This window comes from Gambusia affinis, linkage group LG21 (genome assembly GCF_019740435.1).
Source record: "Gambusia affinis linkage group LG21, SWU_Gaff_1.0, whole genome shotgun sequence".
Lineage (NCBI taxonomy): Eukaryota > Metazoa > Chordata > Actinopteri > Cyprinodontiformes > Poeciliidae > Gambusia > Gambusia affinis.
In genome coordinates, this window is record NC_057888.1 from 824,801 (window position 1) to 848,836 (window position 24,036).

General features: G+C 46.7%; 1 protein-coding gene across 3 annotated transcripts in view; it reads left to right on the top strand.

The window, feature by feature from the left end:
* LOC122824367 (sodium channel protein type 4 subunit alpha-like) overlaps window positions 1-24,036 on the top strand; it is a 97,410-nt gene that overhangs the window by 35,821 nt on the left and 37,553 nt on the right. For all 3 annotated transcript variants that reach the window (XM_044104892.1, XM_044104893.1, XM_044104891.1), the window contains exons 9-16: window positions 3,482-3,545; window positions 12,549-12,690; window positions 13,148-13,345; window positions 13,418-13,600; window positions 13,675-13,932; window positions 14,343-14,468; window positions 18,245-18,365; window positions 19,594-19,832. In XM_044104892.1, coding sequence (XP_043960827.1) covers window positions 3,482-3,545; window positions 12,549-12,690; window positions 13,148-13,345; window positions 13,418-13,600; window positions 13,675-13,932; window positions 14,343-14,468; window positions 18,245-18,365; window positions 19,594-19,832 — 1,331 coding nt within the window. The remainder of the gene's footprint in view (window positions 1-3,481; window positions 3,546-12,548; window positions 12,691-13,147; window positions 13,346-13,417; window positions 13,601-13,674; window positions 13,933-14,342; window positions 14,469-18,244; window positions 18,366-19,593; window positions 19,833-24,036) is intronic.

Below are 24,036 nucleotides of genomic sequence, written 5' to 3' on the forward strand. Positions count from 1 at the left end.
GACTTTGACTAGGCCATTGAAACAGCTTAATTCTTTGCGTTTTAAGCTAACTTTGACTAAAAGGTTCCTGGTTCTGTAAAACGAGCCCACATCATGACTCCTCCTCCACCGAGCTGAACGGTTAGTTGAGTTTTTATTTTCTGTTTTTTACAGTTTGGTCTCCAAACTCGATGTTTTCTAGATAAACGTCTGTTTCAAAGTTTTGTGCTGCTTTACATGCAGCCATATTGTTTTTCCTCTGACTGTGACCTTTGACCTGCAGGCTGAGGCCTGAATCAGCAGCTGGCGGGTTTCTGGTAGTTTCTGTGTTGGGACGTTGAGTCCTGGGACGGCTGCTGCTCTCTGAGGCGTTTCTCCAGATCTGCTCCGTTGCCATAGAAAACATGGCCGCCTCCTTCGTTCCCACGGTCAGGTCGTTCTTCCTGTCGCTGCTGAGAAGTCGGGCTGTCTGGTAGAGTCTCTTCGAGTGCTGAAGTGTTGAGTCGTAGTGAAAGTAAAAACTGAATCTGTTCTGGTAAACAGTTTGTCCAGAGTTGATCTGACTCACCTGAAGGCTGCAGAGCAGCAAACGGCCTCAGCTTCCTGTTTCAGGGCACACGCTGGTCGGTGAATCAGGGAATTGAACCGGCAGCCTCCAGGATGAAACGTTCCAGTTGTGTTGAGTGGATCCAGATGAAGGTGAATGTCGGGACGTTTCTCTTCACTAATGCACCTTCTAAACGTTCGCTCCCAGTTTACCTCGGCATCCATCACAACAAATAATTGTCCCCTGCGGGTTGCCGTATCGACCCCTAAAAGCTGCTGTGAAACCTGAGAGGCGCAGGGCGGGGCGGTCCGGTCCGGTCCGGTCCGGTCCGGTCCGGTCCTCTGATCAGCCCTCAGCCTCCTGATCAATGCAACACGTTTTCTCCAAACATTTCCCATCAGGCTTTGCTTGTGCTGAGTCAGCAGGTGGGTCGGGTTACAGGGCGGGTCGTGTCCCACCAGGTGAGCGGTTCTGATAAACTCATGATCTGATTGGTTCTGGACGTCGTGCTCTGATTGATGAGGCAGAACCACCTGGACCGCCGGTCCTTTGACTGGTCCCTTCCTGCTGATGAACAAACCGCCGGATAATTCACTTCGGACTATAACTCTTCCTGCTGTGTGTGTCAAAGCTGCAGATTTTCTCCTGTAAATTTATCTTGTGCTGATGAAAACGCTGCGGCGGAGGACAGAGGTTTATTCATCCCTGACAGGATAATTTGCTGCTCTTGAGTTTTTAAAGAGGAATGAAATTAGGCGCTCTCCTTCAGGCGTCCCGTTGAGACAATTTTCTACATTTCTGCAGCTCAGTGAAATCTTCCCAGATGGTAGTCTCTTTGGGAAAAATGAATCTTTTTATTAAATGTCAGAGCGAGTGCTAATATGCATTCATCTGGTGACGAAGAACATGACTGTTGAACATCAGGTGATGCCATGAAGAGGAGACAAACAGAGAGACTCCAGCCTTTGTTTCAGCAGCGATCCTTTCAACATTTACACAGAATAAATCATTTATTGTCTTTAATTGGCTTAAATCTTCTGTTTCTGGTAAACTGGCTCTTTACCTGCTGAACAACAAACTGCAGTTTGTTTTCAGTAAAGTCTGATCAGAAAATAACGCCCAGCTGAAACTTATAATGTGAGTAAAATATTATCAATGTAACGTCAAACACATGGAAAAGATTAAATTCATGAAACATATTCATGTTTTAAAGGAAATGTTAGCTTATACAGTGTAATATTTTATTTTTAAGTAATTAAATTGGTTTCTGAGTGATTTTCCGTCTGCATAATGTTAAAGATAAATCTGGATAAGATCAGGCTAGCTTGCCCTATGCTAACCTAAGCTAAGGCTAGCTGAGTTTAGCTAAGCTAAGGCTAGCTGAGTTTAGCTAAGCTAAGGCTCACAGAGCCAAACTGAGGCCAGCAATTCAGCTTAGTTTGATTTAAAAAATATTTGATTTATCCAAAAACCAAGTTAAGCTCCTCTGAGTTGTAAGACCTGTGTCTTGTTGCCATAGTTACGCATTATAATAAGTGTGTGAAAGTAAAAACGATCCAGAACCAGATGGACAAAATGTTCAATCACACGATTCAACCAGAATATGAAGAAAAGTCTAGAAAAATAAAAAAAGATATTCTAGAAACAAAAACAAAGTAGGTTAAGCTAGGCTATGCTAAAGTAAGCTAACAATGTGCTAGCTAAACCAAAGGAGGTGAAGCTGAAGTGTAGCTAATCTCAGACACTCTGTTGTAAATAATAAAACTGTTTTGTTTAATAACAAAAGACGTTTTTGATCATCTGTTAGTTTTGATATTTTTAACTGGATTTAATAAAACAAATTATTTTGTGACAACAAAAGACTAAAGATCCGATTTAGAGTCTAATTTAAAACATGTTTTGAGTCGCAGCGTGTCCAGATGATCGATACTCTTCAGATCCAACGTCAGAGACGATCAGATCTCCTCCCCGCCGAACTGGACCGGTTCTGTGGTTCTGTTGTTGCGGCGACAGCGGGACTTTTGGGCTTTTAAATTCTGTTGTCACTGTTCTGTCAGATTGGATGTTCCTCATGGAAAGAGGAGCTGGAAACACGACAGGACAGATTAACGTCCCAGAAGAAGCTGAAACCCGGAGAGCCGCTCAGTATGGCGGCAGAAGAATCTGCTGAGAGAAGAAGAAGAACCGGGTATCGGACCGCAGACCGGATCCGCTTCACCTGGGTTTAATCTGCCATCTCATTCCTGATCCTCAGATTATTTAACCTCAACGTTTCCCTGACCCAGTCTGGGTCAAATGTTGGTTCTGTTGCTGCTGAGTGGGTTCGGTACCGCTCTGGTACCGGAGTCATTAAAGCGTTTTAATGCAGTGGGAATCGGCCTGCGGTGGGTTTAAGTGTTGGATAAATGTTTAACGAAGCGTGTTTGCTGTAATGGTTCAGGTTTTATTGGCCGGCGCTCAGACGGTCCAAACAGAACCAGCCGGTCTGAAGAGCGTATTGATCCGCCGGTAACCGCGGGAGACGGCAGGAAGCCGGACCAGACGGCCTCACGCCCTGTCTGCAGGAAGCTTTAGGAAAACAAAACGTGGGTCTTTTATTTTAAAACACAGTTTTCCAGTGAAACTTTTCCAATTATGAAACTTCCTGATGGTTCAGTTCTGAATATTGGTGAAAGTTTCCATTTTGCAGCAGTTTCCACTTCCTGCCTGGTGACGTTGGCAGTAACGTCTTAATGTGAACATCTGGACAGTAAACACGTTTATTTAGTCTGTTTCTAAAAATCCTGATTTTGTTTTTCCATGTTTGTTTCTGCTGCTTCAGTAAAACTCCAGGATCAAGTTAGTTTGTGTCTGGACAGGAAGCCGTTTCAAAAACCTTCTGATTATCGAGTCACAATCAACCAACCCGTTGCCTAGCAACCGGTTCTGATCTCTGATCTTCTTCTTCTTTTCCAGATAATTTCTACAAAGTGGAAGGAGCCAAAGATGCCTTAATCTGTGGAAACAGCAGCGACGCAGGGTGAGTCCGACCGGCCAGTAGGGACCGGTTCTGGTCCAAACAACATGAAGGATGGATGGATGTTTGGTTTGGGTTTGGTTCCGTCTCCAGATGTTTCTCTAGAGCTCCAGTTTCTAGAACTGTTTTATAAAACTGAAGGTTTGGGTTAAAAGAACCTTTAATTTATTCATTCTAAGTTTCAGAACATTAATTCTAAAAAATGCTCCACATTCCTGATATTTTCTCTAAAATCTCAGTTAAACTCCCAGCCTGTGGATCAGAATCTGTTCCTGAGGTCTAAACGGCCGGGTTTCTGTGGATCCGGTTTCATCCTAACTTTACCTCTTCAGCTGCTCAGAGACGCTGAGTAACGTTTAGTGGGTTCTGGAGCTGTGACCTCTGGAGCGTCGGATGTGCCGCCGTCCTCCAGGGTTTCCGTTCTGCTGCCGTCGTCCTAATTTGTTGGAGGATCCGTTAATATGTAGCTGCTGGGAAAACGTTCCGTAATACCAGCAATAAATCACCAGCGAGAGGAAACACACTGCCTCCTGCTCTCCTCCTGATATCCTCCTGTTCTCCTCCTCTCCCGGTTAGAGGAGTCTCTGACTGATGGAGCAGCGCGGTGGAGAAGCGGTGCAGCGGAGGTGAAGCAGAGCGAGGGTAGCAGGAAGAATCAGATCTGAGCAGGAAGGAGGAAACACTGACCGTCTTTATTTAGACCAAAGAAGAAGAAGACGAGGGACGGATGAAAGATGTTTGGATTCAGGAGGAACGGATAAATCAGATCAGAACTTCCTGAAGTTTTATCTCTCTCTGATGACGAGCTCTGGGTCTGCTGACCTTCATCGCCGTCCTGATGATTGTGTTTAACCTTTGACCCCGTCTCTGACTCAGCTGTGAATCAGAATGATGAGTCCTGTGGGCGTTTGTTCTGCCGGGTCGGACCGATCCGATCCGATCGGAGTCAAACCGCCGGAGGAATCAGCAGCCATGACGGCACTCTGCACCACTTCCTGTTCTCATGAGACATGCTGATTGGCCGAGGCGGCGGGCGACGCAAGCTGAGCCGACCCGACAAACCGACGCTCCGTCTGACGCCGAGCTGGAAGGAAGAGCTGCAGGTTGATCAGGACGATGAGCTGTTGGTTGATCAGGCTACAGGACAATTAGCTGTTGGTTGATCAGGCTACAGGACGATGAGCTGTTGGTTGATCAGGCTACAGGACGATTAGCTGTTGGTTGATCAGGCTACAGGACGATGAGCTGTTGGTTGATCAGGCTACAGGACGATGAGCTGTTGGTTGATCAGGCTACAGGACGATTAGCTGGTTGGGTTTCCGTCGAGGTTCTCGTGTTTTTATCGCTGCAGATTGTCCCGTCTCAACGCGTGTCTCCATCTACAGCAGCCATCTTGGTTTGATCTGCTTCTTTAGACTCTTTTTGTTATTTTCAGCGTTTTTAATTCAGTTGAAGTGGTTATGACCTTTACTGGTTACCATGGAGATTTAATGTTCAGTGAAAACATATCTAGCTTGATATTTTGCTGCAGAAAGGAAAATTAAACAGCCTGAAGCTGTAGTACCTGGAGAGTTCCCAGCATGCACCTGGACAACATGGAGACTCTGCAGAACGGAGCCGGAATCAGAGCTGGACCGGACCTGGAGCTGGTATCAGAGGTTCTGTTCTGCTCTTCCAGAGGAAGATGTGACCTATAAATGGTCTGCAGGGCAGCAAACGTCCTGCTGACGTTCCTGCTACATGCCCAACGCGGAGCGACAGCCTGCCTCGTTGGGAAGCTCGTTAGCGGCAGACGTGATGTCGGCGTGTAACATGTGACCTCTGAGGTCACCGTCAGGAAGTTGTTGAGTGCTGACAGGAAGTGATAGGAAGAGCTGAAGGCGGCCGCGGGGCCGGAGTCAGGTCCGGTTTGGACCTGATGAGGCTGATTAATGAACACGGTTCCCCTCAGAGTTTAATATTCCTGGAAACTAATCAAATTCCCAACAGGAAAGCTGGAAAAGTTCAGCCCAGTCCAAAGTTCTGCTTGAATGAGAGACGAAGCAGCGCTGGACCCGAACACCAGGGGGCGCTCTCTGAGAAACATCTGAGGCTGTTGTCCGGTTAGCACCAGCGTATCCATGGTAACCATCTGCTCTGCAGAGTTGGTCAGCCTGATCGGAAGCAGCTAGCAGCTAGCTGGCGGCTAGTGGCTAGCATCAGTTGTAGAATAATTGCATTTGTGAAAACTGAACTGGAAACACTTTAGTTCTGGTTCTGGTTCTGAACAGCAGATTGTTTCCAGCTTTTCTTCTGGTCTCTGCATGTTTTAATGTTTCATCAGCAGATTTTTCTCCTCTTGCTTCGTTTTGTTTTTGCAGACATTTTTATTCCTCATGAAACTAATTTGGGAACAAAGCTTTAGATTAATGGCTGCAGGACGGCTGACCTGTTTTGTTCAGTTTGTTCTGGCGTACCTGAACTCGTCCAGACTGCTGTGATCGGACCGGGTCCGGATCCGGTCGGACCGGGTCTGGATCCGGTCGGACCGGGTCCGGATCCGGTGACTGGTTCTACTGGACAATCTGTGATGTTTGTGTTTGTGCCTGCTGGCTCCCAGCAGCAGAGGCCGGTGGGAAGGTGTGTCTTTAATCATCATTGACCCGGCTTGTTCTCAGTAAGACTCCGCTGTCATCGCAGCAGTTAGGAAGAAAAATGGCCGCCGCGGCGTGAGGAAATGGCTGGCTGGGGGGAGGGCAGGTTTTCCAGGAACACGCCGCGTCACGCAGGCCGTGTTCATCATTCCATTAGCCGGACGCTGGTTGCCATGTTGACGCTCCAAACGCTCCGTGTTTCATTAAATCAGTTTGCTGCTGTGTGTCTGTCTGGGTGGAGCGGCGTGTCGATGCACCTGCAGGCTGACCGCCCACACACACACACACACACACACACACACACACACACACACACACACACTGACTCTGATCTAAATGGATGAAACATTACGCTGAAAGCAACACGGATCGATAACCCGCCTGGTTTCAGTATCGCTGCTCTAAGTGGAGCTGCTTCTCTCTGGTGGGGCGCGCTCCATTTCAAGCCCACATCATCACCCCTCCACTGCCATGCGGGGCAGAGGGTGGGACTGGATCTCTTGATCCATCCTGATGCAGCCCTGTTGACGTCAAATCATGACCTTTGACCTCTAGCCTGCTAACTGAGGCCAGGAGTTTCTCAGGTAACAAGATGTGACGGTTTTGTTTTTATAATGTAACATTTGATGATTAGCATGAAGGGATTTTAGCTACAAGCTAATCACCAACCCGTCCTTGGACTTTTTTAAAGTGACAGTGTCATTTAAAATCATCTTTACTTTATATTTCCATCATGTTTTAATGTTTTTCCCTTGAGTGTTGTTTTGATTCTTTCATGTGGGAGTAGCTGTTAAAACGTCTGGGTGGACGTAGCTCCGCCTCTGAGGCTCAGCTCCTCCCCCACTCAGCTCCTTCAAACTAGCCAGCAGCAATTAGCAAACAGTGGAACAGCTGAGCTGCTGCTCAGAGCAGGGCTGCTGAAAACGTTGTTAAAGGATTAATAGAGGAGCCATTTTGGGATGACTTCCTGGAGGCGGAGTTTCAGAAAGACCAGGAGCTTCTTAAAGGAACACAGACCCAATTTCAATGTCAAATTTCTATTAAGTTTTAAAACATTTTTATAACAACTGAAGGTAACGTTGACTTAGTAAAATGGCTCCATGGACTCACCTGCTGGTCCATTCGTCCAGACCTGGATCTTCATCTCCTCTCTGTCTTCCTCCACTAAACTTTCTGAAGCTTTAGGTTCCATGTTGCCTCTGGGTTGAACTCTTTCTGTCCCTTGGTCTGTCCTCCGAGTCCCGCTGTAAATCTTCCTCTCCGGCTTCATCTTCATCACACGTTGCTGGGAACACGACGCAGGCGGCGCCTGGATCGGCCCAGATGGAGGTTTGAGATGAACTTTATCGATCCCAGAGGGAGAACCGGGTCGCAGCAGCAGAACGGAGAACGCTGCTGTCACAGTGTTAATGAGAACACATTACCCACAATCCTCCTCTTTCTCTCTTTGTCTCTGAGCGGAAACTCTGAGGGACGAGTGAGAAGGATTTTGGACAGTCTGACATTCGGCTGCAGCCCACACCAAGATGGCCGACATGTTGATTCAGATTCGTCCTGAACGTTCACTGGTTAGCAGCTAGCATGATGCTGCTCCGCCTCGTGATGCTGCTGCTCCGCCTCGTGATGCTGCTCCGCCACGCCTCAGACCTCCAGACAGGAAGTTCATTCTTCCAGCTGAGAGACTCTTCATCAGCTTCCTGCTGGTCAAACGTCTGTTTCAGGAAGTTCATGAGTCCCAACATCCAACTTCATCCAACTTCATCCAACTTCATCCATCAGATCCATGTTTTTGTTTGTGATGGTGGGATGAAAAGTTTCTTTGTCCTTCAGATCTAGCGGTTGCCATGGAGACCAGGTTCTCACAGATCGTTGACTGTTTTTGGTCGTAGAAGTTGGAGACGCTGCCACCTGCAGGTGGGAGTTGTCGTTGCGTGTTTCTGTGATTCTGACCAAATGGATCAGTTGCATCCAGACCATGGAGCAGCAGAGCAGTCCCACAGCACCATGCTGCCACCACCATGTTTCATTGTGTTCTGTTAGTTTCACTCCAGATGAAACTGGACTCAGATTCTCCATGAAGGCCCGTCTTTGTGTTCTTCCGGGTCAGCAGTGGTTCTGGTTCATAGAGTCTCTGATGGTTGGAGAATGACCTTTGACCTGAACTGAGGTCTCTCAGACGTTTTTCTGTCTGGTTCTGGTTCTGGTTCTGGTGTGCTTTGTGTTGAATGAACCCAGGTTTGTCCTGTTGGCTCTGTAGAATCGGGTCGGAACCAAACAGCCATGATGAGCTCCATGATGGAGGAGGAAGTGGAGGAATATTTACCCTCAAACAGCTTTATTGACACAGAACGAATGAACGGTGTTGACACTGGATCCGATCGATGGGAGAGGGGCGGGAAATGTTCTGGTTCCGATCCGACAACAGAGAAGCTTCTGCTGCTCCTGTGGGGAAAGATCCACAAAGGTTCAGTCGGTTTGAGTCGTTTTATTCTGCCTGGCAACAAGGCAAAGTTCATTCTGATTGGATGAAAAGTTGAGTTCAGATTTAAGGTTTTATTTTCCATCCAGAACTCATTTTGCAGTTGTTCTGATCCGGACTGGTGACCTCTGACCCACTAGGTTGGTTTGGATTCTGCAGCCGGTAAATGTCAGAGGTCAACTAGCTTCTGAATTATCAGAGAAAAATCAGCAGCTACACTGCAAAAACAGAATATTACCAAATATTTTGGTCTAGTTTGTTTTGCAAATGTCTGAGTTCACTTGGAATAAAACAAAATTTATAAGAAACTTTTCAGCAAAATAAAGGAATTTATAATACAATATATTACAATAATTTATAAAACTAGGAGATATTGATCTAATAATTCTATAATCAATTTTTAAAAATCTTTTTATCATAACTTTTATCCCTCATCTAAAACAAACTTGGAGTGTCGCTCTGATTCTTTTATGCATGTTTGAGAATCGTTTCATCTCCATGGCAACCATTCAGCTGTTCCTTCAGACTAGCCAGCAGCAATTAGCAAACACCTGGTGGAGCTGCACATCAAGGCGTTATATCGGTAAGTAACATTAAGTCATATTTAATATCATTACTGCCACTTTAATATTTTATTTACAATATTTTTCCAGTTTTATAAGTTGAGCCAGTGGAGCTGCTACTTTTTAAGAAAAACAATATTTAGCTGTTATTAACTTTAACAAAGCTCTTGTGAAAATGTTAGTTTTATCTTCAAGGTTTTTGCACTTTAATTACAGTGAAAATGTCTCGGGAAGGTTTTGTGTTTTTGCAGTGTAAAGTTAGAGTTTCTCTCCGTATCGATCCAGGCGGCGGCCCACGCCTGCAGTCCCGCCGGGCTCCCGGTCCCTCGGTCGCCTCCGCCCCCTCAGGCTCTATTCCTGTAGCCGCTGGGTCCCCCCTCCCCACCCCGCTGCTGCTATAAATCAGCGGGTCGCAGCTGCTGAAGCCAGCAGGACTTAGTGCTGGCGGCATCCTGCGGCGCGCCGTGGAGTGTGTGAGCCGCAGCCGGCCGCGGCGGCGCTCGGTACGAGGAGTTGACCGCCGCAGGAAACCGACTCTCTGGACCGTAAACGTGTTTGTTTAGCGGATGGCTCTCATGTTCCCGCCTAATAAAGCAGTTATTACTGCATGACCCGATACGCTGGTGCTGCCGGGCCGGGCCCAGCCGGTACCACCACATCACTGTAACACAATAAATAATAAGGTCCAAACTTTCTGTTCATCAAGCAGCGAGAAGAAACTACAGAAATCATTTAAATAAAGTTTAAGACGCTGTCGACCCGATCCTCCTGGTTCTGCTGCTCCTCCTGGTTCTGCTGCTCCTCCTGGTTCTGCTGCTCCTCCTGGTTCTGCTGCTCCTCCAGGAGACGGGTCCGGTTTGAACCCAGAGGTTCTGGATACGGTTCTGAAGAACAGGAGGTTCTGATCAGACGCTCCAGCTGCGGGTCGGACCGAGCGGTTCTGTTCTGATAAAGTTCCCTGAAGCAAGGTAGCAGCACAGGACCTCACCGGACCTGCTGGTCCAATTCATGAAGCCCAGCAGAACCTCCAGGTGGTTCTGGACGGTTCTGATGGCTGCTAATAATCAGATTATTTAGTAGAACTGATCTGCAGGTTTATTCTGACTTGGTCCAGATTAGATTAGTTGGGTCAGATTATTAGACGCTAACCTGAACCGGGCTCAGGGGAACCGGATCACAGCTGCTGAACAGAACCGACACACGGAGACGGAGCTGCTGCTCCAGCTGTGCAGTAGGTTAGACCGGGATTGGATTAGGACGTCTGGAATTAGATTAGCAGGTTAAACCCGACTGAGGCGAGCTGCTGGAATCAGATTACGGCGCTGATGAACTCTGCTGTCCGTCTAACCGGATCACCTTCCTCAGTGATGAAGAGGAGAGGTCAGAGGTCAGCCGGCGTTCTGGGAGGAACCTCCGGAACGTTCCCAGGAAAACACCACGTCCCCGTCTCCCGGCGGAGAAACCGTCTCCCACGGCAACCGGCGCCAGGACACGGTTGCTATGGCGATGCAGGTTTCTCTCCTCCGGGGGGAGTTTACCTGTGTGTTATAATTAGAGGTGTGTGTGTTTGTGTGTGTGATGCAGGTCGAAATATGTAACTTCAAAACAAGAGAATTAAACTTAAATTTATATAGAATCACACAAACAATAAATAAATATAGATAAATATAAATAAATATAGATATAAACTGCAAACAAATCCATAAATTCAGAAATGAGACAAACTAGTTTATAAAATGTTAAAATGTTTCTGAAGAACTCAAACATTATGAGCAACAACAAGAATCTTCATTTAGTATGAAAGGAAATTTTAATTTAAAAATGTTCAACACTGAATTATCCTGTCACAGAAAAAACTGTAAAAACTCAGAGCTGGAACTTTTTGATTTTATCACAAATATTTTTATTTTATCGACTGACAATCGGTTTAATGATTTTATGTTCCCAAAACTCCGTTTCCATCAGAGGACAGAGCACCATGTCTCAGGGGACAGGTCGTCTCCTCCTTCGTTTCCTTCGTCTCCTCCTTTGTTTCCTTTGTCTCCTTTGTTTCCTTCGTCTCCTTTGTTTCCTTTGTCTCCTTTGTTTCCTTCGTTTCCTCCTTCGTTTCCTCGCTGCTCTAAACTTCTGGTCTCCTTCGGAGTCCCACCATGAAGGTGACGGGTCAGGTTCTGTGGTTCTGGTCCACTTTTAGACTGGAAGTGTTTGAAGTTTGGTGTCTCCACCGCAGCAGACTGTGTGTGTGTGTGTGTGTGTGTGTGTGTGTGTTGGGGTGTTAGAGGCCCCTGCTGAGGGGCCTCCTTCACTGAGTGCTGCTTCTGAAGTGGCGTCCCTCCATTAACACAGATGGAGGTGTGTGTTGGAGATAACCGCTAGCTGTCATGCTGCGACACTTTGCGCACACACACACACACACACACTGTGAGGTTTGTGGTGATGGGCAGCGGCGCAGCCATCACACACTCTCTCACATGCCTCCATGTTGACTCACTCATCAGGAGACGGATGGATGGAAGTGGAGGAATGACACACTCTTCACGGTGTGTGTGTGTGTGTGTGTGTGTGTGATGAGTTCATCCTTCAGTCTCTCTGGACTGGAACATCAGCAGATCCGTCTCAGTTTGATCCAATCAGGATCGATCCGTGTTCCTGTCCCGTTTGGCTCAGATTTACCGTTTATTTTCACCCCAATGAGTCAGAGCCGCCGCTAACGGCTCTGCAGATCACACACATGCTGGACATTCCGGTCAGTGAATCGTCTCCAGCTCAGTCGGACTGGACGTCTGTAAACACGATGCTGCGTTTCTGTTTCTGATGCTGCTGCAGCATCAGCAGCTTTCAGCTTCTATTCTTCACAAATCTGGAACAAACTTCTAGAAAACTGCAGAGCAGCTGAAACCCTGAGTTCATCTAAACCCAGCTGGTTAAAGATGTTTTTGATTCATAATTAGTTTCACATGTTGACGTTTGTTTCTGGTTTCTCAAATTGTGACTTTATGATGTTTTAATAACTTTTTATTTTTGTGTTTTTGTGACATGAAGCATTTTGAACGGCCTGGTCTCTGAAGTGTGCTGGACTAATAAACTGATTGATTAATTGATTGATTGATTGATTGATTGATTGATTGATTGATTGATTGATTGATTGATTGATTGATTGGTTTGTTAAGCAGCTGCTGTGTGTTGATCTCATCTGGAGGTGAACATGATGAACATGAATCCAGTTTTCTCTGTGTGTTTCTGTGAATGTGGGCGGAGCCAGTCCAGTCAGAACCAGAACCAGAACCAGAACCAGGACGGTTCCTGACTCTGCTGCTGTTCTGTGTTGCAGGAAGTGTCCCGATGGGTTCGACTGCCTGAAGACGGGCAGAAACCCGAACTACGGCTACACCAGCTTCGACACGTTCGGCTGGGCCTTCCTGTCGCTGTTCCGGCTGATGACCCAGGATTACTGGGAGAACCTCTACCACCATGTAATGACGCTCTGGGTCGCACTCTGACCCGCCGAGACATTCTGGGCGTATCTGATGTATTTTAGTGACGTCATGCATTGTTTAGCTTGTTCCAGGTTCTAAATGATCTGATTTGTTGAAGATGTCTGGCTGCTGGTCCAGAAAGTTTCTCAGGTTCTGAACATTGTTGCCCCGTTAGTGACCCAAAAATAAATTCTTCTGACTGTCTAGTTTAAAGGTTTGAACGCTGAATATGTATTAATATTCACCATGGAAACCGTCCTGGTGCTAACGCTAAGCAGCTAGCATCCAGGGTTCAGGTTTTCTGATTGGCTCTTCATATGTTCCCCTCACGGAGCTCAGAGTGGAATCAGTTATTAATTATCGGTTGTTGCATCAATCAGACCTGGAGAAAAGAGGAAGTGATGTCACACCCCTGCAGCCTCACGTTGCTGCTTCCTGTGTGTGTTCGGTCCAGACGCTGCGGTCGGCCGGGAAGACCTACATGGTGTTCTTCGTGGTGGTCATCTTCCTGGGCTCCTTCTACCTGATCAACCTGATCCTGGCCGTGGTCGCCATGGCGTACGAGGAGCAGAACCAGGCCACCATCGCCGAGGCGTGTCAGAAGGAGCGCGAGTTCCAGCAGGCCATGGAGACACTGAAGAAAGAGCAGCAGGTGGGTCGAGGTCAGCAGGTCACGACCTCCAGACCGCTTCAGCCTGTTGACCGGAACTCCTCCGTCCTCCAGATGGCGGCGCAGAAACCGCCGGACTCCGACTCCCTGACCTCACCAGACCTGTCACCTCTTGGCCCGCCATTGGACAGCTCCGAGGAGCGGAGGCGGAGCCAGGCGCTGATGGGTGTGGCCGAGGGGGAGGGGAACCTGTCGGAGGAGAAGCTGCTGCAGGTGGACTTGATGGACGGGGGAAAGGTGAGTCTGAACCGGCGCCGGGCGTCACCCTTTCAGAATAAAAGCCTCACGGCTCCATCCCGCTGCGCCGCCAGGCCCTCCATCCTCTCCTCGCTCGCTCCTTCTCCACGCGGACGCGACGAAGCAGTCAGGTGTCGTCCATCTTTAACTTCCGGCTGAGGAGCCGAGGGTCGGAAGGCGAGATGGCGGACGATGAGTTCAGCGTTCCCGGCGACGTGGTGGACGGCGGCGGCGGCAGGACGTACAGCGGCGGGACGTTCAGCGGCATCCTGACCAACCCCTGGCCCAAACGCAGACTCAGCACCTACAGCACGGCCAGCAGGAACTCCCAGGTGAGCCGACGACCCGCCGACACGTCACCGAGCTTCTGGACACGGCCGGGCGTTCGGCCAGACCCAGGAGGTCGACAGGTTCCTGCTACATAAACCTCACTGGAGGTCAAAGGTCAACAATGGAAAGCAAAAAGGATTAATTATTATTTGTTTTTAGTTCATTTCACAGTAAACAGAAATGAAAGCTGATCATGAACAGGATAAAAACTATAAAAACAAAAAACAATCAGGACAGAATAAAAGTTTTAAAACGTTTCTGCAGGTTTGTTGTTTAAACTCTAAACCTGCAGGTCTGAACCCTCGTGACCTCCTGCAGGCCTGTCGCCATGGTAACCATAGTTATCACTGAGCGGCCCTTTGACACGTCTGACTCGTTAACCTCTGACCTCTGCCTTCTGATCTGCCTCCAGGTGTTTTATCCCACCCTGAACGTCAACGGCAAGCTGTTCGTCTCCATGGACCAGAACGGGGTCTCCCCGCCGCCGCTGCAGGGGCAGCTGCCTGCCTGCACCATGGAGAAGGTCAAGGAGGAGAGCGTGAGTTTGGAAACACTGCTGCCTCCTGCAGCCGCAACACACACACTGAATCAACGCTTCGCACACACACACACACACACACACACACACACACACACACGCACACACACACACACACACGCACACACACACCAACCGGATCAGATAACACCGCCTCCAGAACCCAAACATGCTAACAGAGACACTGAGAATCACTTCATCTTATTATTTTTATTATTTTATGTTTCATCTGCGACCAAAATCACAAACAGAACCTGAGCAGAACCTGAACAGAACCTGAACAGAACCTGAACAGAACCTGAACAGAACCTGAGCAGAACCTGAACAGAACCTGAGCAGAACCTGAACGGTTCATAAACGATTTTTATTTGCTTCATTTGGCCTGTCGCAATAAATCAGTAAATCAGTAAATTAATAAATCAATCACATGATAAATTAAGACAAGATCAATAATTTCTATTGTTTTTCTACCAGAATCTGGTGAATAAAGTTTCAGTTTGGTGTTTTGGTCTCAGATCAATAGTTTCATGGTTTCTAATCTCCGGGAGAATTAAATGTTTCTGTAACTTCAGAGAAGTTTGATGGAAATCAGCATTGAAAATAACTTCCTGTTTGTAAAAAGGTTCTGATGGTCTGAGGGGATTCTCGGATCTTCTTGAGGCGTTAAAGTTGAAATGGAAACAGATTTATTGAACCGGTTCTGCTGTAGAGTCCGTCTCATCCTCTGGCGGTTCTGTGCCTTACCAGAGGAACCAACCTGAGTCCAAACCTACAGGAGGGGGGCTCTCTGCTACATGCTAGGCTACTTCCTGTTTACATGTTATGAATTAATATATTTATAAATGAACAAGTGTCAGAAGCATATTCATAGAAAGAAAACTGCCTGAGGTTTTCTGAACACAGCAGAGACCAGACTGAGGTCCGACTCTGGTTCTGTTCTGAAGATCTGGAGGAGTTTTCGGTTCTGGAGATTTTACCTTAACGACGCCATGATGGATGAGTGCAAAGGTCCTAGTCAAAGTATGTTGTACTCCAGGTCAACCAGGAGTCCCTTGTAGTGACTGATAATGGAGCTGCACCACTACTGACCGCCCAGTGTCACAGATTAGCGTTAGCAGGTTTGACCTTTGACCCCGGGCCGACCCCAGCGGACGAGCGCCGCTTCGTCCAGCAGAGGTGAAAATCACATCTGAGGTTTGGGTCTGGCTGAGCGAAGCCGCTGAATCGTTTGTGTTGAAGCTAACGCTAACGTGGCGACATTTGTTCATGTCTGCTGACCTTAAAGCTGCGGCAGGCGGATTATATAATCCAGCTTCCGTAACGTCACAGATTCAGAGACGAGCGATAAAATCTGAGGAGGATTTTATTCACTTCAGACAGAGACAGTTTGGACTGGAATATCGTTTCCTCAGACGATATTTATTCCCAGAAAAATTTAACTTGTTTTTCTTTGAAACGAGACAAACATGCAGTTTATATTTCAGATCTAAAATGATTCACAGCTCCATTTTCTGCAGAAGTCCGACTTTATTAAATTAAAGTGTTTTGTTTTTGTTGCTCCTTTTTCTTCTGGTAAAAGGAAGAAAAAAAATTTTAATTTGAAAATAAAAAGAATTTGGTGAATTCTCTTCACCTTCTCTGTTTTTGTGAAAAGGTTTGGACATGACTGTAGAACTGCTTCTGGCTGCAGCTCCCTTTGTCGGATTCAGGTCCGGCCTTTGACTAGGCCATTGAATAGATGGATTTTTTCCTGCTGGAAGATGAACCTCGTCTCCAATCTCGGCTCAGATTTTCATTTAGTTTTAACTTGAATTACTCCATCTTCCTCATCAGATTGGACTGACCTCCCTGTCCCACAGCATGATGCTGCCACCACCATGATGGTCAGAAAGTTCAACTTTCAGCTGTTTGCTTCTCTTCCATGGTTTGTAGCAAACTGGACTTCTTATGAGTTTCTGTAAACTTGGACTTTCTTATTCCTGGTTCTCCGAGTCCAGAACCAGAACCAGAACCAGAACTGATAGAATCGGACCACAGCCGGACTCTGGGTTCTGATTAGGAGGCTTCTGAAGGTTCAGTTTCACTTATTCTTGTTTTGGGTACCAGATTAAAGGGGGACGGAAACAAAAGCACGCCACACTTTTCAGATTTTGTGTTTCTGTTTGGTTCTTCTTCTCTGTCTCTGGAGATGCCCAGGCGTTTCTTGGTTCTGTCAGAACCTGTGATTCCTCCATGTTGGGTCGAACCCGTCTGCGCTGAGTGGGAGTTCTGCTGGTCTGAACTCGGTTTATGGTGTCATGTTGTGACAAAGCGTTTCTGCCTCCAGCAACACAGACCTGCAGCTCTGAGTGGGAGGCGGACGCAGACAGCACATGCTTTATTAGCAGAGAAATGTCGCCATGGCGACCCGCGGCCGCCGCAGGAAGCTGAGCTGGAGCTGGTGGGAGTTCACCGCTGCCAGAGAGTTTCCCTGCGCCGCCAGACAGGACGGAGGCGGCGTGGGCGCCGACCTTCAGGGCCCCGCGCCGCGGACAGGAAGCGTTATGCAATTACACCTGAGCAGCTGAGGGTCACCGAGAGGTCAGAGACTCAGCTGGGAGCGCCGAGGTTCATCCACACAGGGTTAATGTGGGAGAAGTTCTGGAGAACTTTGGTCCAGTTGGACGGGTTCATTCATCCTCCTCAGGGAATCTGGACCTGGATGGATGGATTCATCATACGGCGGGTTTTATTTAGTAAAGGACAGAAAACAAAGTGAAACTAAATAAGTGGGCGGAGCTAAGAGCGGTGTGGTCAGAACGAGGGAAGATATTAGCTTAGCGACTTTCTGACTCTTCAGACCAGAAAAATATCTGAGAGCAGAAGCTCGTCTCTGATTGGACGATCAGCTGTGATGACATTACAGTATTTAATTAGATTTTATACAGTAACTGCATGTCAAAAGTTATACAATCATAAACGTGGGTGTAAATTTAATAACATTATATTAATTGGATTTGGATAAAAAAAAATCTGCACTTCTGATTCTAATGAATGTGAGCAGATGATCAATAATCAGATTTATTCCTCTGATTTTCTGAGCTCTAATAACAAAATGGCTGGTAGAAACATGATGGAAAGTCTCACTTTAATTAGTCCTCTTCCTGTCTGGAGGTCAAAGGTCACCTGAAATGACAGCAACCATTAAAAGTCTGTCAGTCAAAGCTAAAGGCCTGCAGGTCCGTCTGTCTGTAGGGAGCAGACAGACGGGATGAAACAGCGTTTCACCATACTGCTCTACCTCTCTCTCTCTCTCTCTCTCTCTGTTCCTCTCTCTCTCTGTTTCTCTCTCTCTCTCTCTCTCTCTCCCTCTCTCTCTCTCTCTCTCTCTCTCTCTGTTTTCTCTCTCTCTCTCCCTCTCTCTCTCTCTCCCTCTCTCTCTGTTTCTCTCTCTCTCTCTCTCTAAACTTTATTGTTTCATGAATCCTTCAGGAGGTTTTCAGGTTGGAGTCAAGTTAAATTTCTCATCTCATCTGAAAACCTCCACACTCCTTCTCACCCCCTGAGCTCTTCATCCATTTCTCTCATCTGTTGAACTCCAGTCATTACCTGCTCATCTGTTGCCGTGGCGATGGGAACCCCGACATTGGCAACGCTTGTGCATGTTTCTGAATGAGCAGGAAGAGGCTCCTGATTCAGGACAGAAACTGAAAGGAGCTTCCTGTCCGGCAGCAGGAAGTGTCCTCGGCCACTTCCTGCTGCCGGCCGTCTGCTGACGTCTCCTCTGTGTGTCTCAGGTCCCGACGTCCACCACGGAGCTCAGCACCATGCTGCTGCCTCGACCTTCGTCCACGCAGGGGTCAGAGCGGAGGGGGAGGGCTATGAGTGCCGCCAGCTACCTGACCGACGTCATGGAGGGTGAGGAGCGTCGCCGCGGCAACACCTTCACCTGCACCGACTCCACTTAAAGGGACAGTGTCATGTAGCCCAACATGTTTTAATGTTTTTCTCTCAGAACAAACATGGAGGTTTGATTCTTTCATGCATGTTTCAGAAATCCTTTAATCTCCATGGCAACCATTCAGCCATTCAAAATGCCTGAGTGGACCTAGCCCCGCCTTCCAGGCGCAGCTCCTCCCCCACTCAGCGAGAAACACTAAAGGGTTAATAGAGGAGCCATGTTGGGGCGACTTCCTGGAGGCGGAGCTTCAGAGAGAGCAGGAGGGTTTAAAGAGACAGAGACCCAATTTAAAGGGCTTAAATCACCAATAAGTAGTTTAGAGTTTGGGTTTAACCTCGTCTGCCCAGTGAGAGTCCAGCCAGTGGTGGACAGAACCGAACCTCACCGACCCACCCAGACTTAACTCCTCTGTAGACCAAAATAATCCAGAATCTGCTGCCAGGCCGTCTGTCCGACAGGGGAAGCTAAAATCTAGGACAGAGAAAGTCTTTGTGAAAAAGATCAACACAAATTAAAACAACTTCAGTTAAAACTGTTTCCAATCTGATGGACTGAATCAGAATAATTAAGTCCAGAAAGAAAATCCACAGAAAGGACAGAGGAAACCGGCCAGCATGAGATAAACACCAATAACAACGAGTCCAGAGTCGACCTGAAGTATTAATGCAACATTATGCAAAACTGCAAGAAGAACCAGAAACATGTCAGATCCATGAAGCCGCCGGACGGCAGCAGATTGAGCTGAAACTGGGTCGTGTGAGAGACTCTGGGTTTGTTGTGGCTCCCGCCGTCCTCAGGGGAACGAGCGCTTTGTTTGTCAGAAAGAGGAGAAACTGAATGAAAGAGAGGAGAAGGAGTGTGGCACCGTGGTCACCCTCATTTACCATGCAATCAGCCTCCTGTGTGTGTTTGTTGGGTGTGCTGAGTCACCGTCTCCCCCCCGGCGCTCGCTGCTCTTAGAGAACAGATCATTATACAGGAAAACACAAAAACCCACTGCTGTCCTCTCTGATTCATCTCCGCTCCCCGCCCTGCCGCCTTACTCCAGGATGAAATCCCTCCAGTCTGGAGTCAAAAAAACTTCTGACCCACAAACTACAAACTCCTCTGCTGCTGTGTAGAAACATCTGGAATGTTTGGACTGATTAGCAGATAAAAAGCTGCTGTGTGTCTTCATGTGGGCAGAGCTGGAGGAGTCCCATAAGAAGTGCCACCCCTGCTGGTACGTGTTCGCCCACCGATACCTGGTGTGGGAGTGCTCCCCCTCCTGGCTGCGGCTGAAACAGCTGGTGAAGATCATGGTGATGGACCCCTTCCTGGACCTGGCCATCACCGTCTGCATCGTCCTCAACACGCTCTTCATGGCCATGGAGCATTACCCAATGACGGACGAGTTCAACGGGATGCTGAGCATCGGAAACCTGGTAGGATGGATGGATGATGGATGGATGATGGTTGGATGGATGGATGGATGGATGGATGAATGGATGGATGGATGGATGGATGAATGGATGGTTGGATGGATGGTTGGATGAATGAAAGGATGGATGGTTGGATGGATGGTTGGATGGATGATGGTTGGATGGATGGATGGATGGATGGATGGATGGATGAACAGTTGGATGGATGAATGGATGATGGATGGATGGATGGATGGATGGATGGATGATGGTTGGATGGATGGATGGATGGATGGATGAATGGATGGATGATGGATGGATGGATGGATGGTTGGATGGATGGATGGATGGATGGATGGATGGATGATGGATGGTTGGATGGATGATGGATGGATGGATGGATGGTTGGATGGATGGATGGATGGATGGTGGTTGGATGTATTTCTGGGTCCAGTATCTTGTGGATTTTCTGTAGTTGAATGTGTGGACATTTTCATAGGAAGAGGCGGTTCTGGTTCTGATCCATGTTTCTGAATGGGACCAGTCTATTTTCTGGGTTCTGGTTCATGTTTCTAAGTGGGCTCGGTCTATTTTCTGGTCCATGTAGCTGAACTGGGTCACTCTGTAGAGGATTTGCTGCGGGAGTTTTTCACCAAACTAACTTTGGCGCGGTGGAGGAGGCGGTGATGTTGGTTGGAAGTGACAGAAGAAGAAGAAACCTGGTGTGAAACGAGTTGAAAGTCTCTCAGACCTCGGGATGAAAATAAATCCTGACCTGCTGCGTTTCCAGTTAAACCAGGAATGTTTGGAGGTGAGTCAGTGTATCGGAGCTGACAGAAGCGGGTCAGCTAGGAACTAGCCGCGCGGTTTGACCCCGCAGACGACCTTCAGGCCGGCGATCGGTGGAAGCGCTATGCTAATTGGTTCACCTGAGGTGTGAACGGCCCTGGGCCAGAGCGCTGCACACCTGGGCAGATCCGGCGTGTCAGCCGGCCTCAGCTGGGCGGAAACCAAATGCTAACGAGGTTTAAAAGTAGAAACAACCTGCAGCTGTGTGGCTCAACCTGTGGAGCTGGGGCCTGACGTGGTACGCTGCTGCTTCAGAGAGGATCCTTCTGAATGTCAAACTGACGACGTTAGCGACGATTTCAGCTGAAGTTACTGGAAATAACTGGATAAAAATATACAAAAATACAAACAAGCTGTTTGAATCGTCCATGTTGGATGTTCATGTTGTTCCTTCATTAATCAAACCTAAAACTTGAAGAAAATAAAAATCATCCAGTCATGCATCTCCATCAGGACATGAAAGTATTTTTTATTATTTATTATAAATAAAAGAAACTAAAAATTATCATTTGTTCTCCTGTCAGCTGTGGTGGGAACACTACCGCTAATGCGCTAATAGCAGAGCTAACGTTTAGCGTTTCAGTCATTATGCTAACGTTCAAACGTTTAGCGCACCTAACAATAATAAAATGAATCTTTACAGATAAATTCTGGAGCATAATTTATTTGGATGTTTTATAAGTTTTCAGCTGAATAAAGTTCAACATCTGTTGAAGTTTTGTTTAAGAAATTTATATTCAGGCTCTTATTTTGAAGTTTGTACAGCAGTTCCATTTCCTCTCCACATAAACTCTTTAAAACAACAAACAGACAGTAGAAACATAAATACAATATGGAAGGACGTTAGAAGATTTAAATTATGACGTTAAACTGGAGCTTCATGTCTGCGGATTAAATCTAGTGGTAATTAAAAACGTCCACGCTGTAACGTAACGCAGACAGGAAGTTCTCTGATCACTTCCTGTTTGTTCAATCCTGTGATGATCAGTTCGACTCAGAACAGATTTAAAATCCTGGTTCCGACTCAGATCCGTCATTCTAAGTTCAAATCTCCACAGAGTTTAGGAAACTTCCCCATGTTTATGTTTGTGATGGTAGACCAACCTGATGGTTGCTAAGCGACTCTAAGCTCTGAATAAAGCAGGTGATTTCTGATGTTGCTCGGTGTTTGTTAGCGTTAGCCGGCGGCCCTCAGGCCTCTTCCTGCAGTCGGTGGATTATGTAACGCTGCTGTCGCCTGGCTTCCTGTTTGACTCGGCCGCCGTCTTCTGCAGCGTAAACACTTTGGAGTTGTTGTGCGGCTGAGAAAGGTTGAAGTCTGAAGTTCCTTACCGGATCAAACCTCTAATCCCGGCAGATGTTTGCTTAGCATTTCGGTGGCCTTTCTGTGGGCTGCGCGCCTCTGAGGGTTATGTAAGCTGGATCATGTCAGGACGCCTCCCTGCTGACACAATCAATGTCAGCTAATGCGCTCGCTGTTTGCTTTTCAGCGGCGCTCTCCGCGTTTCGATATTTCCATCCCAGCAAACACCTCCAACATTCAGAGGAGGCTTTTATCCGCAGACCTGCGCTGAGCGCCGCTAACCTTTAATGTCTCTGTTCCGGGGAAAGCTTTGTTTCCTGACATCCTGATTTATGTTGGGAGGCCGAGCTGATTCTGTTTTCACCAGAGATCTTCCACTTATTTCATTTCCAGCAGCGCCTTTAGATGACAGAGCAGCTGCTCCAACACGTTTCCTGGAAGCTTTGTCTTGGTTTGGGAGACGGAGCGTCTGAAAGTTAGGAGGAAACTGTTGACGCTGCTAAGCTTCCTGAAGGTCAGAGGTCAGGGTGAGCTGCTCCCTCTGGTCAGAGGCTTTGTGTGGATTTCAACCGGCTCCAGTGATTCTGGTGGAGATTCAGTTTGGAAAAACATTTTATCAGAACGGAGCAAAATGGAGATTTAAAAACAAATCACTTTATCTGCAGAACAAAATTCAGTTTTTTTTTTATGTGATTGAATATTCAACGAGAAAATTAAAACAACGGGAACAAAAAAGCTCTTCAAACATTCAGAATAAATCCACCATGAAGGAAAATTATTAAGTTTTAGAGGATTTTTGATCTCAGAAAACCAAAACTGGTGGAAACCTTCCTCCTCCTCCTCTTCCTCATCTTTCACTCATCGTCCTTCAAAACTTTAAACAGAGTTAAAACACAAACACTTTATCCATTCATATTCAATACATAGAATATTATTCATTTGTCAGAAGTATCTTTTCAAAATAAAAGCCTTTAGAATAATTTTAAATATAGTTTTTATATTTATAATAATCATCAGAAATAAAAGCTTTAAAGCATCAATCTGTGTTTGTTTCATCTATATTACATATTTTTCCTGTGAACTGAGTTACATAAAAACAAACTTTTTATTAATATTTTAATTGATTGAATTGAGAGTAAAAATTAATCAATAAAACTCAAAACAAACCAGAAGTGAATTATTGACTTTATGTGGAAATAAAAAGTTTTACATTAATAAATAAAAATAGAGCAGCTGGATGAATATTCTATATTTATATTCTATATTTATATTCTATATTTATATTTAATCTCTTTAACTAATTTTATGTTTTATTTTCCATAAAAATATTTTTTCTTGTTTCAGCCACTCTGTAGATGTTAAACAGAAACAGAAATCATGAAACCTGTGCAGCGTTCAGCCCTGATGACGTCACAGTGATGATGTCACAGTGATGACGTCACAGTGATGATGTCACAGTGATGACGTCACAGTGATGACGTCACAGTGATGACGTCACAGTGATGACGTCACAGTGACGCTTCTTTGCAGGTCCTGAAACTGAAGCTGTTTGGGTTTTGGTATAACTGTCCTCTGATGGTCGTCGGTTCTCTGATGGTCGTCGGTTCTCTGATGGTCGGCGGTTCTTGCTCAGAGGCACTGAGGCAGAGCAGGAAGTTTAAGGATAAATCAGAAAAAAAAATTTCTTCAAATTAAATCAGAGACAATTTAATGGAGTTAAAACAAGAAGGACGAAACCTCAGAACATTCTTAATGATCGTCTGCTGCAGCCGCCGGCGTGTGTGTGTGTGTGTGTGTGGTGTAGTGTGTGTGTGTGTGTGTGTGTGTGGTGTAGTGTGTGTGTGTATGTGTGTGTGTGTGTGTGTGTGTGGTGTAGTGTGTGTGTGTATGTGTGTGTGTGTGTGGTGTAGTGCTGCTTACTCATTACATCTGCCTGGTTGTGACAAAAATAATCACGCGTCTTCCTCACATAGTCATCCTCTCTCTGCTGATGTTACTGTTATTAGTGAGTGCTGATGTCAACATGCCTGTTCAAGAGCCTACGGCGCACACACACACACACACACACACGCACAC